Raw genomic sequence first — 16,169 nt, 5'->3', positions numbered from 1 at the left:
CTAGAATACGGGTTTAACTTTAGAATAAGTGACCATCATTATCCCATTAAAGACTGCATCATTGAGTTGCAAACCAAATTGGAAAATCACCCAGACAAATGCGGATTATGCATGCAACCAACCTTATTATTAATTCACAACTGGTACCACAACCCAATATTGCCAAACAACAGATATCAAACATATATAAATTATGTAAAAACCCAAACATTATCAAACAAAAAGCCAACAAAGGAGATACTATCACAATTTTAGATAAAAGCGCTTATCAATAAAATGCAACAAATCCTCTCTGACAAAGAGACCTACAAAGTTTACAATACATATAACATCTCCAGATTAAAGAACAAACTTGATGGTATTTTGAGAAGATTAAGATCTGATAAATAAATTAACCTGCACACACTACAACAAATTGGCATATGCAGTAACATCCTTCCACACATTTGGCATTACTAAATTACACAAACCTGGCCACCCCCCCCCCCCCCTACGGCCAATAGTTTCTTTCAGCAAATCCACTTTTGCCAACCTATCCACCCTTTTGGTTAAAATTATATCACCCCTTATGAGATTTTCAAAATTTAGAGTTGGCAACACCAATCAAGCTTTTGAATATATAAACACCACCATAATTTCTTGAGAAGACATCTTAGCTTCCTTCGATGTTGTTTCTTTATACACCAATGTACATTTATCCTTTACATTACAATCCTTACGTGAACTCCTAACGTCAGACAACACTTTAGCTAAATGCACTTCCCTTAACATCAACAGCATTTTAGAACTCGCCTCAATATTACTTGAAGCTAGGCACTTTTGTTTTCAAGACCAAATATTTGATCTCCCCATGGGATTAGGAATTTCAGCTCCCTTATCAGAAATCTACTTAGCCAAGATCGAAAACCAAGTACTCCAACCTTTTCCTTTGGGTGTTAAGCTCTACATGCGGTATGCGGGTGACGTGTTATTAATAGAAAACAGAGCCACCATTGATAATCTTTTTATTAAATTCAATACAATACACGAAAGATAAAAATATACCCTTGAAATAGAAACTGACAATAAAATCAACTTCCTTAACCTCACAATATATAAAATGGGCACCAGGCTAGGAACCAAAATTTATAGAAAAGACACACACAGGGAAATATTTGCATTTTCAATCGCATCACCCACTCAGTACAAAAAAGTTTAGTTCTTCGCAGGACGATTTATCCACTGAACTACAATATCTTACAAAGAAATTCATAGCTAGGAAATACCCTTCACATCTAATTCAACACACAATTTCTGTTGCAAGAAATAGTTTCAATAACCCACATAATCATAGCACCAACCAGAACAACAGAAAAAAAAAAAAAATGCATTTTCCTCCCCTATCACAGCAGACTCCGTCAGACAGCTTCGCCAAGTGTTTGCCAATACAGACATAACATTAATATTTTCTTCGTATAATAAATTAGGGAGACATCTTTATATCTTCAATACGTATAAAAAGACACACGAATATCCAATAAGTGACATCAACAATGTTATGTATTTAATTAAATGCAAATCTGGTTGTAAAGCATGCTACATCAGGACTTTGAATTTTAGAAAGATTACAAAATTAAAATTTACAATATATGACAGAATTTAAATTACCAAAATGTTATTGAAATGAAACTGTTTACAAAATTTTAACTCTAGAGAAGTTAAATTTAAGCTACCAAATGAAAGTTACAAGTTTCCTGCCAAAATTACAATAACAATGGCTATCTGAATATTGAGCTGTAGCTTTTCAAATACTTTAGAAAATTTAAATTTACACTATATTACAAGATTTTAAATTAACAAACTATTACTGAAATTAAACTGTTACCAAAACTTTTTTGGCACCTCAGTAGCCAGGTGGGCAGGAGCAGCAGTGCGTAGCACACGCTTCTTGATCAGACCGGGGTTCGAGCCCGTGACCACCAAATACAGAGGATTCGGAAAGGTCAGGAAATGACCACCACATATCCCCAGAGCAATATGGCCTTAGTTGCTAATGCTCCTAAAAACCAAAACAACAACAACAACAACAGTTTACTTACTGAGGATAAATTAAGCTGCCAAATAGAAGTTCCCTCCAGATGTAGGTTATAAATGCTTTCTGAATATTAAGCTGTAGCTTTATAAATATTTAACTAAATACAAAAATAAACTAACTTACTTGACTATGAATTCAAACTATATATATTAACTACAGTTTGTATATTTAATAAAATAAAGTTAAAAAATTCCAAAACCTAACCTACTGTGAAGTTCCAAAATGTTCCGCCACCACACACAATCGAGTGTGGCAGCGTGCTATGTCTGCATTAGTTGATGTCTAACCAATGAATTTTTATTTATATAAATGTTGAAAACACCATTAAATGGCAGTGTGGTAAAAGGTCCACTAAGTTACTCACCTCTAAAAAATTAAAGAAATGAAAATTTGACCTATCGGTCAAATTTTCATTTCTTTAAATAATTTTTTTCGCAAATCCTTCTACTTTACAGGCCCTTTTCATCATCCATCAATAGTCAGCAATCACATTGATTCATTCCACTTCCCCTGGTACCTCTCCATGTCTTGAATGTCCTAGTGAAACCTCTTACCCTGTTTTTCACCAACACATACTAGATTTTTCTGGAGAGTACTTGATGTGGGAGTGTTAAAAATGTACCTTGACAACCCAGCTTCTTGAAGTGTGCCAACATATTTTCAACTATATTCTTGTAATCTGAATTATTGATTTCCCCTAAGTTCTCAACAATAAACCTGAAGGTAATCCATGCCTGTTTTTCTCTTTTACTTATAGTGACCTCAAGATCTCGGTCCCTCATCAATTTGTGAATTCCAGGTTCAACAAAAACACCTTGTTGGATGATCATTGGGAATTTAGTACAAAGCAGGGCCCTTCCTGAGGTAAAACTTTTGCAAACTGTTTCATCAAACCCCATTTGATGTGCAAAAGTGAAAGGAGGACAGTTTTGGGATCTACCAGTGGTTTATGAACTATGTTCTTTGATCTAGGCAACAAACTGCCCCTCTTTGGTTAGACCTTGACATCCCAGTTCTTACTCCTTGTCTGACTGTCCCACTCACACAAAAAGCAAGGCATTTTTGTGAGCCAGATTGTTGTCAAAAAAGAGATTTTTATTGACTCGTCTAAGAGGTGTCTCAAAGGTGTGTTGCTCCACAGTGGCAATAAATATGGGTCAATTCCAGTAGCTTGCTCTGTGCATTTGAAGAAACATATGAGAACTTGAAGTTGTTGACAAATATTAAGTATGAAGAAATGGTTGGTTGGTCTGTGCTGACTTTAAAGTGATAGGCATGTTAATTTGACAACAATCTGGCTCACAAAAATGTCTTGCTTTTTGTGTGAGTGGGACATGTTCGAACATACCTGACACAAACATGTCCCACTCACACAAAAAGCAAGGCATTTTTGTGAACCAGATTGTTGTCAAATTTTAACATGCCTATCCCTTTAAAGTCAGCACAGACCAACCAGCCATTTCTTTATACTTAATATTTGTCAACAACTTCAAGTTCTCATATGTTTCTTTCAAATGCACAGAGCAAGCTACTGGAATTGACCCATATTTATTTCCACTGTGGAGAAACACATCTTTGAGACACCTCTTAGACGAGTCAATAGAAATCTCCACCGTGTAGGATTGTAACTAATTCCCAAATAGTTCATTGTCATTTATTAAATGAATTACTGCAAAAAAACCATAGAATCATCCTCAGAAAAGTAGGGCACTGATTCTTGTTTTCTGAGTCTATACATGAAAAAAATTCCCATGTGCTAGAAGATTTTTTGACTTAAGTCCTAGAACCAAGTTCTGCAGATTCCTTGGGTAAATTTAAATCTCTTACCAGATCATTGAGTCCATGTGTGAAAACAGACGAAGGCTGGACTCAAATGTCTTCAGGTGTGTAAGTTTCAGTTTCATCTTCAGAAGTCTCACTTTCAGTATACTCTGCCACTACATTCTCCACTATAGGTGGGGGACATGGAATTGGCAAATTATCTGGCAGATGTAATATTAGGATATGCAAATGCCCTTGTTACTCTTTGCATTCTATCCCTCTACATTAACTAAGCAAAGTAACAGTAATAACTGTGGTTTGTAAGCTCCTACCAAATCATGGGAATTGCAGAAGGCATAGCCGTCTTTTTACTATTTTTTCACAATCGCAATGCTTCAAAACAGGTTTGGCAAACTTTTTTGTGGAGCCCATTGTTTACTTGGTCACCAAGTTTCACTCCAAAATAAGCTTAATATACTTTTTACAAATTCTGTAATATCTTTTCTTTGCTTGAGGACTACATAACCTTCACAAATATAACAAAATAAGTTCAGATTGTTCAATCACTTGTGTGAAGACATTTTACTCACTTTTTAGCATAAGTTTCACATGATAACCTCAAAAACAAACTGAGCTCACACTGATAAACACTGCTGAATGGAGCTCTCAAGATCAAGAAACAAATGACTAAAGGCTTTATTGGCAACATGTGAAGAATTAGTTTACAAAATCCCAGGATTTACCCCTAACCTAATACATTTAATAGTACAACTGATGATGTCAACTTAAGTGATTTGTGAAAAAATGGTATGTGACAGCAAAAACTGAATACCATTTCTGAAATCAGCGTAAAAAACTGAGTTAAGAACAAGAAATAATTTCAAACATTTTAAACCGTGCAGAGTAGTATTATCTGAATATCTTTCCCTCAATATCATGTGGATTGTATTTATACAGATTATTGACAGATTCATTTTGTGGTTGCATTGGTCTGAGTCCCTCATTCTGTTATACAACTGTGGGTGATTCTTAAATTCACTTTTTTATAGAAAATATATCTATATAGAAAAATATATCTGTAGAAAAAGTGTCTGCTGTATTCCTTTTCTATAGATACCTGAGGGGGAGAAGACAGAGGGTGGTAATCAATGGATGCTGCTCTTTATGGACTAATGTTATTAGTGGAGTCCCACAGGGTTTGGTGTTGGGTCCACTGTTGTTTTGTATATTTATCAATGATATTGATGAAGGTATATCAGGCTTAGTGTCGAAGTTTGCAGATGATACAAAGGTTGGTAGGGTCGTTAATGACAGTAATGGCAGTGTGCTACTGCAACAGGATCTAGAAAATTGGGGCAGATGGGCTGAGAAGTGGCAACTGAAGTTTAACCTTGACAAATGCAAAGTACTGCATATGGGTAGAAGTAACCCCAGAGAAACGTACCAACTATGTGGTAGTACACTTAAGGTGGTAGAAAATGAAAAAGACCTGGGAGTAATTGCAGTCAGATGTGAAGTTTTCTGAGCAATGCAGACAGGCTGCCAGGGCAGGTCATGAGGTTTTGTCAATGATATATAGGAATTTTGCTAGCAGGGAAAAGGAGGTGATTGTCCCTCTGTATAAGGCAATGGTCAAGCCATGCCTTGAGTACTGCATACAGGTCTGGAGGCCTCATTTTAGGAAGGATGTAGATTTTCTTGAGCATGTATAGAGAAGGATAACAAGATTGGCGAGGGGAATGAAGAGATCCTCTTACCAAGAGAGGAGTAGTAGTAGTAGTGGCATGTGATGCAAGAAAGCATATGTATGAGCTTATGCAGCATCAGCCAAAAAAAAAAAAAAAAAAATCACACCATTCCCTCCAAATGCCTGTCCAGTTCCTCCTTAAATTTATTCAACCTATCAACTTCCACAACGACAGATGGAAGTTTGTTCCAGCAATTAACCACCCGCTGGCTAAAGGCAAATTTCCGCACATCTATTCTACCTCTGTCCTTTCTTAATTTGAATTTATGCCCCCTTAGGTTCATAATCTGAACAAGTGGAAGGATCCCATTAGAATTCAGCATGCTGAACCCATTCAAGGCCTTATACACCTCGATCAGATCACCGTGCAGGTGCCTAGTCTCCAGCCACTGCAATTTGCAGAACTTAAGCCTCTCTTGATAAGAGGATCCCTTCATTCCCCTCACCAATATTGTTGCCCTTCTCTGTACACGCTCAAGTAAATCTACATCCTTCCTAAAATGAGGCCTCCAGACCTGTACGAAGTACTCAAGGCGTGGCCTGACCATTGCCTTATATAGAGGGATAATCACCTCCTTTTCCTTGCTTTTCCAAAATTCCCATATATTATTGACAAAACCCCATGACCTGCCCTGGCAGCCTGTCTGCATTGCTCAGAAAACTTCATATCTGTCTGCACAATTACTCCCAGGTCTTTTTCATTTTCTACCACCTTAAGTGTAGTACCACACAGTTGGTACGTTTCTCTGGGGTTACTTCTACCCATATGCAGTACTTTGCATTTGTCAAGGTTAAACTTCAGTTGCCACTTCTTAGCCCATCTGCCCAAATTATCTAGATCCTGTTGCAGTAGCACACTGCCATTACTGTCATTAACAACCCTGCAAACCTTTGTATCATCTGCAAACTTCGACATTCTTGCAGTCTTCTCCAAGAAGAGCAGCACCCATTGATTACCACCCTCTGTCTTCTCGCACTTAACCATCCTTTTATCCATTGTAGCAACTTAACCTTAATACCATTCTGCTCCAATTTGTACAATAGTCTTCCATGCGCAACAGTGTCAAAAGCTTTCCTGAAATCCAAATATATGATATCAAAATTATTTTTTTGGATCCAGTTCCTTTGTAACCACATCATAATATCCTATCAAATTTGTCAGACAAGACTTTCCCTTAACAAACCCATGCTGTGTCTGAATTATTGCTGCAGTCTTGTCCAGGTGATCCTGCAATGCGTCTTTAACCAGCGACTCCATTATTTTACCCGGAACAGAATTTAAACTAACTGGTCTGTAATTACTCATGTCACCCTTTAATCCCCCTTTGTGAATTGGGGATACATTTGCACATCTCCAGTCCATGGGAACCTCCCCTGAGTCCAAGGATGCTCTCATAATTATGGCTAAGGGTTTGCTTAGTTGCTTTGCCGCCTCCTTTAATATAACTGGATAGATCCCATCCACCCCAGGTGCTTTTCTTACGTTTAACTTCAACAGTTTCTCTTCCACTTTGCTCTCAGTTATTACAAAATCATTAAGTATCCTGCTACAATTTGATAACCTTCTGCCATTTTCAAACCTTAATAATTCCTCATGTGTGAATGTAGATGCAAAATACTCATTCAGTTTGTTTGCTATCTGAGCAGGTTCATCAACAGTCGAACCATTGATGTCAAGTGGACCAATCAGATTCATCCCCTTCCTTTTAGAGTTTATATAAGTAAATAAATCCTTGCTGTGTTTCTTTGCATCTTTTGCCAAGGATTTCTCGTAATCTGACTTCGCCTGCCTAACCTCCTTTGTCACCTGATTACAGATTAACTTATATCTGCCATAGGCTTCTGAGTCGCTTGATAATTTATATGCATCCCATGCATTTTTGTTCTCTGTTAAGAGTCTCATTAGTTCATTAGACAACCATTTAGGCCTAAACCTTGAACAATATTTCTTAATAGGTATGAAACTTTTAATCCACGATTAATTCCTTGAATGCTTCCCACTTAGAATTTACTGTTGGTAACATCGTCAGTTGATCCCACTGTACAGAATTTAAAAACTGTCGGAGACTACTGTACTCGCCTTTACGGAAGCAAAAACCCCTTCCTTTACACTGATGGTCATTAGGCCTATAACACCCTCCTACTCTTATTTTTGCTTTCGCAGTGCTTATGTCACACCAAACTGACTCAACAGTGCACTGTTCATCTATATCAACTGGATGCACTTCTTTTGATTTTGTCTTTCTTAATTAACAGCATAACACCTCCTCCCTTCCTATCCTGTCTATCCTTTCTGTACACATTGTACTCCTCAAATTCGAGTTCGGCATTCCTTATATATGTGTGACACCACGTCTCTGATATCCCAACAATATCTGCTTTTGATGTCTTGACCAACACTTCAAATTCATCAAATTTATTTACTGTACTTCTAGCATTGGTATACATGCAAGTATACATGCACCTATTCTTATTCTTAGTTACTCTAACTTAGTTACTCTTAGTTACCCACCTGTTTCACGATGACTGCCATCCGTCCCTGAAACCCCCAACACCCCTCGCTCCAGGTCGCTACTTATTCTAATAGAAGTTGTGCAAGAATCACCTTCATCTCTGCCTACGGCTACTGTTAAACTATTAGTCCTCGTATCCCCCCAAGCTATCAGTTTTCCGACCCACCCAACACTGCCTCGATAGCATCAGCAAATATTCTTGCACCCTTTCTGTTTAAGTGTATCCCATCCCTGTAGAAGCAGTCTCTCCTGTTAACAAGTACAGTCCTGGCTGAAAAAAATTCTATCCCTTGAGCCTTGCACAATCTTTCCAGGGCCGAATTGATCGCAAGGCTCTCATCATATACTCCCTCCTATCGTATCTGGGCAGAATTGCAGACACTTTCAAATTCAACCCTAATTCACGGCTTTTTTTCATCAGTGACCTGTACTTGTTAAGTAATTCTGCCGGTCTCCTACTCTTGATATCATTAGTGGCAACGTGTACAACTATATCACCTTTTGTGCCCTTAAAAGATGATATCTGCTCTACAACGTCATCAACCTTTGCCCCTGGCAGACATACCCTGGTCCTGTTTCACCAATCCTTTTTTCAAAGCATGTTTCCCGTTTCCCTGACAATAGTCACCAACAACTACTAGTTCCTGTGGGACCAGCGCATTGTGCCTTGGGGGTTGCCGCTGTGTTGTGTGATGACCAAGTGCAAGCTCTGGCGTTGATGTGGCAGCTGAGAGCCTGATGGGCCCCTCAATTTAGATCTTTCGAGGGCATCCACCCTGTCCTTCAAACTCTCATATAGGCGCATAGCAACTCTGAGTTGTCGCCTGATTTCCTTACACTCCTTACATCGCGCACACATAAAGACATCCCCCATGCCGACCGGGCTAGCCGAGTGGGTAGAGTACCTGCCCGGCAACCCAAAGGTCGCGGGTTCTATTCCCGCCTCGGGCTTGGATCAAAGGCACTGCAAAAACCTTGGGAGGTGCAATATGGCCACAGAAGCCGATGCGCCAACAACTACCAAATCAAAAAAAAAAAAAAAAAAACATCCCCCATGGCAATATCATGTCCAGATAGTTCGGCAAACATTTCACAAGTTGCACATTTTTTTAGGCTGTGATGCGTTGGAGAATCGCCCCCCCCCCAGTTCTCCCCTGAGTCACAGCACTCCTGCCACCTTGTGCCCGTTGCTTTGCTGCTCTAGTTTGGGGCATGATATTTTAAATTAATAAAATCAATAAATTAAATTAATTAAATGTCAATACTACGCTATCTAATAGAAACAGTGAAGCGTATTACTGTTTCTGTAATTATACGTTAGAGCTACCTAGCTACCTCAATTAAAAATTTGAATTCCCTATCACTATATGCAAAAACAATGCCTGCAAGATTCGAACGAAATAACGGTTTTACGTATATAAAGTATTACGTATATCTACAAAAACTGTTTATATAAATTAAAATAAAAATAACCAGCGTAATTATAACTATAAGACTACGTATTAAGTACAATATAAAATAACAATTATGTAAATAAAAAGCAAACACTTATCGTTTTTTTTGGAGCCTGTAACTCGCAGCTGTATTTTCTAAAGAGAGTAGCGCCCTCTCTTTAGAAGCTTAAGTTCTGCGAATTGCTGTGGCTGGAGACTAGGCACCTGCGCTGTGATCTGATTGAGGTGTATAAGTCCTTGAATGGATTGAGCACGCTGCATTCTGAAGGGATTCTTCCACTTGTTCAGATTACAAACCTAAGGGGGCATAAATTCAAATTAAGGAAAGACAGATGTAGAATAGATGTGCAGAAATTTGCCTTTAGCCAGCAGGTGGTTAATTGCTAGAACAAACTTCCATCTGTCATTGTGGAAGTTGATAGGTTAAATAAATTTAGAGGAACTGGACAAACATTAGATGGATTTGTTTTGTAATTTTTTTTTTTGGCTGATGCTGCATAAGCTCATACGCTTGCTTTCTTGCATCACATGCCACTACTACTACTACCTCCATGTGTGCTGTTCTTCTGTGTTGCCATTGTAATTTCTCCACTCTCTTCCAGTCAGTCTGAAAAGTAAAATTTATTACATACAGATAGAAAATTTGTAAAAATGTTAATTTCTTCTGGCTTTTTGTAAGCCAGAGGAAATTAACTTGAGCAGCAACTCCAGATATTTTCATCACAAATAGAAAATTCCTCTAGAATGTCCTATTTGTTTAATAAATTTTGTGTAATAACATTTGCTTAAATTGTTTTATTGGCTAAAGTTCAACAGGAATTATATTTTATCTCAACTTAGATGAATTTTTTTTTTTTTTTTTTTTTTAGTTTGGACCTAGAATTGCACTAGATATTTACAATAGCTATTGAACATTCCTTATAATGATGATTCTTGCCAGATGATGTTTACATTGATGTTAAATCTGTTGTGTGTCTGTTGGATTCTCGTGGATGTTGACAGGATTTCAGTTTGGAGGATACAGCATCACCACAATTTTTCATAAGGTGCTTAATTGTGCTTCAGAATTTGTGTGTAGATTTCTGGTATAGTTTTGCAACGCAAATTTTTGTGCTGGCGAGTTTAAATGAAATATTTCTGAGTATTCAAACAGTTTTAGTAGCACAGAATGGTCCATGTTTTAAAATTATTTCATTAATTTTTACTGCTTTTTTGTTGTGTGTGTGCGTATACACACACACACAACAAATGTAGATATGTATATCTACATAAAATTATCCTTTGCATATCCTTGATGTACAACTTTTTTTTCCTATCCTCAGATGGAAGACCTATGTATATTTTAAGATTAGGACAAATGGATGTTAAGGGCTTTATAAAATCAATTGGAGAAGAAGGTCTTGTAAAACTGGTATGCTTTATAATTTATTTGTTAAAAAATATATTACGTAAGTTAAATGTACACTTAAGTATGTAATTTGTGATTGTATAATATATATTTGGTGACTTCCAATTTTTCTGTTATAGGACATTTTTCTTGATTGATCGTCACCAACATTGATCAGATATGTGCTTGACCTTGAAATGAAAATGAGAATATCAGGTGTGATCAAAAAATTTAATTTTTGCACTGAGCTAATATTTGAGAAAGGATGCCACGTAATATTTTCAGACGGGAGATGGATCTCCCTTGAAGTAACCTCCTTAACACTGTATACATTAATTCCATTGATTTCTGGAAGCATTCCTAGTAGGCTTCTTTGGGAATTCCCATATTGAAAATTTATGACCTTTTAAGGGAGCTCTAACATGTTAACTGCATCATGATGCACATATGCATTTTGGGATTTTTAATCCATTTGGAGGCCTTCTTAGGGAAAACTTCCTGACTTAGAATGATTTTCTTCCAATTTCACAAAAGGAAAACCATATATTTTTGTCAGAGGGCCTAAAAAAAGTAGTAAAGTTTGAAAGGGAGTACTGGGGAGATATGAAGAGGGTGGGATAAAAGAGATAGAGGAACAGAGGGGGCTGTAGTAGAGGTACCTGCCTGGTAGAAGGAGGGACAGTAAGGGGACCCCTTAGACTGCCCATCCTGGTCCAGGGGGTGGGTATTAAAAGCTGGCAGTGGGGTAAACCACCAGGCGAAAGGGGGAGGGAACAACCACACCAAGTGGTAGGACTGAAAGAACTTAGGGAAAGGTTCTCTATATTGGAGCGCCTGTTTGGAGCTCTGTCCCACATTGGCCTGGGGTCTACCCACAGTGGCCAGTGTCTGCATTCCACACTATGCCAGCAGAGAAAAGCTACAGCATGGTGTTAGCTTGGATGACAATGAGGCCATTACTGGTGTAATTGCCTCATTGTTATCAGTGAGGAGGCTGGAAGAGAGGATGCAATTATTTTCACTCATTTACTCTACATTCATTCAGGTTTTATAATTTTTTCTTACATTTTCTATTTTATGATTTTTTTTTTTTTTTTTTTTTAATATATTTAAAAAAAAAATTTTCCCCATCATCTTGCATACCCAGGGTCGGGGGGTATGCAATGGGTGTGTTTATGTAATAGTAAAACTAAGGGCTACTTAACCTAAGAAATGACATAAAAGTCTTATGTGGGAATATATCTAAGTAAATATAACAGTGTAAATATTTGCACAATCCTGACAGCCAGTTACACTCAGCACAATTCATTCATTCCCATTCACCATGACACTTAGTCACTCACATTTATCGCAGTGTTCTGCCATATTTGTTCACCATAACACTCAGCCACACTCTTTCACTGCAATTTTAATTTCTCACAGGGTTTAACCCTCTCACACTCAGTAAACATTCAGACCACTAACATTATAATATTTCAATCATTTTTGCACTCATGCAATCACCGATGAGTGATTAATCATTCACTTAGTCTCTCAATATTGCACCCCCATGACTCAGTTTACTGCTGTTTTTAAGCTCAGTTGTAGCTCTGGCTGCATGTACCTCCCCACGCCCCTGTATGCCATTTTAGTTTGGCCTCACCCTGTCCTCTGGCTCCCCACCGAGGCAGCAGATCACCAGGCTGGAAGTGATGTCCATTAACCAGGTCCAGTAATAGTGTCAGTTTTGAGTATTCTAATATGGTATTAGAGTCAAGTCCCTGTATCCTGTCCGGTTTAGTTGTCATCTTCTGGGTGCGGTGGAGACATGGGCAGTATTAGCTATTGATTGTTTGTTATCTGGTTGTGGGACAGGTTGTAGGGCCCACCTTTGCATGTTTCTTCTGATTTCAAATATTTTGTGTATACTGAGTGGACAGAAATCATGGGATACCTGCCTTCTCAGGTAGGCCCATCTTTTTCCTTGATAAGGGCAGTCACACTGTGAGGTATCGAGTCCACTAGTTCACCAAAGCATTCCACAGGTATTCCCATCATGCTTGCTGCCCTGCCGTCCATAATTCCGTCGCATTCCCGGTTGGAGGATCCAAAGCTTGAATGGACCTTTCCACAGCATCCCAAAGATACTCCATGGGGTTTATGTCCGATGAATGGGGAGGCTATTCCTTGGTGGTAAAATCTGCAGAATGCTCAAACTACGTTCTAGTCACTATGGCTCTGTGAGAAGGTACATTGTCCTGCTCGAAGAGTCCATTGCCCTGTGGGTGCACAATGATCATGAAGGGATGCATATGGTCTTCAAGGATGGACACATAACCTGGATCCATTCAGAGATGCATCTAGGTGTACCAGATGTCCCATGTGCTAGTTGAACATTACTGACCCCAGACCATTACCAACCATTCACCTGCCTGAACAGTTCCTTGTTGACATGATGGATGCATAGCTTCATGTTGTTTCTGCCAGATACGCACCCTCCCATCCCCTCAAAATAACTGGAAAAGGGACTCATCAGACCAGGATACCTGTCTCCAATCATCCAAGGTCCAGTGCTGATATTTTTTCGCCCAGTTGAGGCGTACAGTTCTATTGTCATGATGTTAGCAATGGGACTCTGGTGTCGGCGGCTCCCATAACCTATTGCAGCTAATGATCGCCTGATGCTCTTGGTGGAGACATTTCTTTGTTGAAGTCAGCAGTGATTTGTGCCACTGTCACTCTCCGGTTGGCTGAAACAATGCAAGACAGACATCTACAGCCATGTTTGTCCACAGCGCTATTCTCGATAAGATGTTATTCCAGAAATGCCGTATTCCTGATACACTCTTGATACTGTAGAACGGGGATAGTGCAATTTTCTGTGCGATAGAGTGACCCATGCATCGGGCACCCACTATCATCCCTCTTTCAAAGTCTGTTATCTCACAATGTTTATCCTTATTGACATCGAATTACTGTCTACGTGAATGCAGTGTACCTATATACCTGCCGAGCAGTGTCCATCCAGGTTACGTGTCCCACGAATTCTGTCCTTTCACTGTAATTGGTTAGTGTTATATAGACTTTCCTCTGGGATAAATGAGTGTTCTTATCCCTTAGAAAGGATGCCAGTTTCGTTTGTTTTCTGTGTGTGTGTTTTTATTATTTTTTTTTATATGCTTTATTTTGAATGAATGAATTGAGGTGCATGTAATTCTGCTCTGTCTCTCATATATTGCACAATCATATAGAACACGGGCCCAGTCTTCACTCTTGCCACAAGTACAGTTTGCGTCATCAATCAGTCCCAAGGATGATGCTTTGCATTAAGTCAACTATGACCTGTCAAAATGTATGTCGTAAACAGTCCTGAAGCATATCATTTTGGTGGTTTTGGGCTAACCATAGCCACATGTGGGAGAAAAACTGTCTGATGACTTAGCCTCTGATTTCGTGCTCCCAGTTGTTTTGCTATATATTGTAGTTTTATTGCTATTCTTTTTCTTTCAGTATTGATGTTACTGGCTGTGTCCAAGGCTATCCCAAGAAATTCTGTTTTAAGACTGTAATAAGGTCCTCTATGGACGATTTGTAAGTACAGTGGGAAAGTACCTGCTAGCACGTGCAATGCTGGTGTGTTCACTGTGCAACATGCTCTGGTTATTGTAAACAGTATGGTTCTCTGTATTGTTTTTTTTTTATTCTGTTTCTAACTATAGCTGTGTGGCGAAACCAGGCACCGACTCCATATGAGATGACAGGAATGAAAATTGCACGGCAGATGATTGCCATCATGCCTGCATAATTCTTCACTTTTTTTTGGTGTGGGTATAATTAGGTTAGGTGTGGGTATAATGTTAGGTTAGGTGTGGGTATAATGTTAATTTTGAATCGAAAACAGTTCACAGATACTTCAATTATGGTACCGTTTTGATTGATTTTCTGCCAATTTTTATTACTGGAGGTCTTATATCCAAATTTTCTTTACATAAGATTACTTTAGGCTTCTCTGGTGATATCACCAGATGAGCACACATTTGTGTCCATTCCTGCCATTCCTCGAGTGCAGCATTGGATCTCTCCTCTATGACCAGTTTTGTTTCACTTCACCAGGAGGATTAAGCAAAGGTAATTTAGCTATAATGAGAAGAAAGCCAAAAAATGTCAATGCCCTCCCCAATCCAGATTGAATCATTTCGAGGTCAAACCTCTCATCTGAAAAGCACACAGTGAAAGGGTTGAGCTTTTGGTGGTGAGAAGAATTGCAGAGACATCAGTTAATGTAATGGATCAGGTATGTGATGAGATACCACAGGATGGAGTGCTTCTCAAGAAATTCTTAAATATAAATCAGGGTGCCAAATGCAAGGAGTATAGGGTAAGGGTGCAGGGGCATTGTTATGATGCAAATGATTATCCTGAACCCACTTTTCCAGTCTTTCCTTAGAAGGGCACTGTGCAGTTGTTGTAGAACTATTTTTTAATATTCCTGGTTCATTGTTTGACCATGTGGAACAAATTCATTATGAACATGCTCTGTGAGTCAAAAATATAAACATGATCTTTAATGATCAAAATTGGCTTGCTTTTTTTGGGTCTTTGAAGGGCCCCCCCCCCCTCAATACCCTTTAGGGCCATTGAACGGATTGGCCTTTGTTTCCAAGTTATAATCATGCACCCATGATTTGTCACTAGTAATGTTGGAAGAAAGAAAGCGAGTCTGTAGCAACTTCTTTATGAAGACCTAAAATGCAAGAGCTGACTGAGCACTGATGATCAGCTGATCAACAGTAAGGATGTGAGGCACATGCTTGAAGGAAGCATGTTGAATTCCCAAATCTTGTATTAAAATTGATTGAATATCTTGTATTTAGTGGCAACTTTTAGATGTTTCATCATTTTGATCATTCATGATAAAATTTCAAACACGAGTGACTGAATCGTTGGTTTTTGAAGTTCAAGGATGGCCAGAGTAAGGATTATCCTCCACAGATTATCAGCCTTCTTTAAAGTTTGTGAACCACTGAAGAGTCTTTGAATGACATAAATCATCACCTTCAAAGCTGTTTTTAATATTTTTTGGGTTTCTATTGTGCTTTTTCTCTATTTCGAAAAAATGTATGCTTAGACAAATCACTCATTTTAAATATGATGAAAGACATAAAACATATTCCATGCAGACTAATTCAGACTGGCTGCAGATAAAGTGTACTTCATGCATTAGCACATCTAGGTGAATTACTAAACATGTTGT

The 16,169-nt window shown here is 38.5% G+C and overlaps 1 protein-coding gene across 1 annotated transcript in view; it reads left to right on the top strand.

Moving 5' to 3' along the window:
- The window catches only part of retm (real-time), a 310,490-nt gene that overhangs the window by 99,423 nt on the left and 194,898 nt on the right, over positions 1-16,169 (top strand). The window contains exon 8 of the mRNA XM_090377088.1: positions 10,872-10,960. Coding sequence (XP_090233214.1) covers positions 10,872-10,960 — 89 coding nt within the window. The remainder of the gene's footprint in view (positions 1-10,871; positions 10,961-16,169) is intronic.

The sequence above is a fragment of the Mastigoproctus giganteus genome, chromosome 7, assembly GCF_048544385.1.
Source record: "Mastigoproctus giganteus isolate SK-2022 chromosome 7, ASM4854438v1, whole genome shotgun sequence".
Taxonomy (NCBI): Eukaryota; Metazoa; Arthropoda; class Arachnida; order Uropygi; family Thelyphonidae; genus Mastigoproctus; species Mastigoproctus giganteus.
Note: the sequence above shows the minus strand (reverse complement) of the source record. Positions and strands in the feature narration are given on the sequence as shown.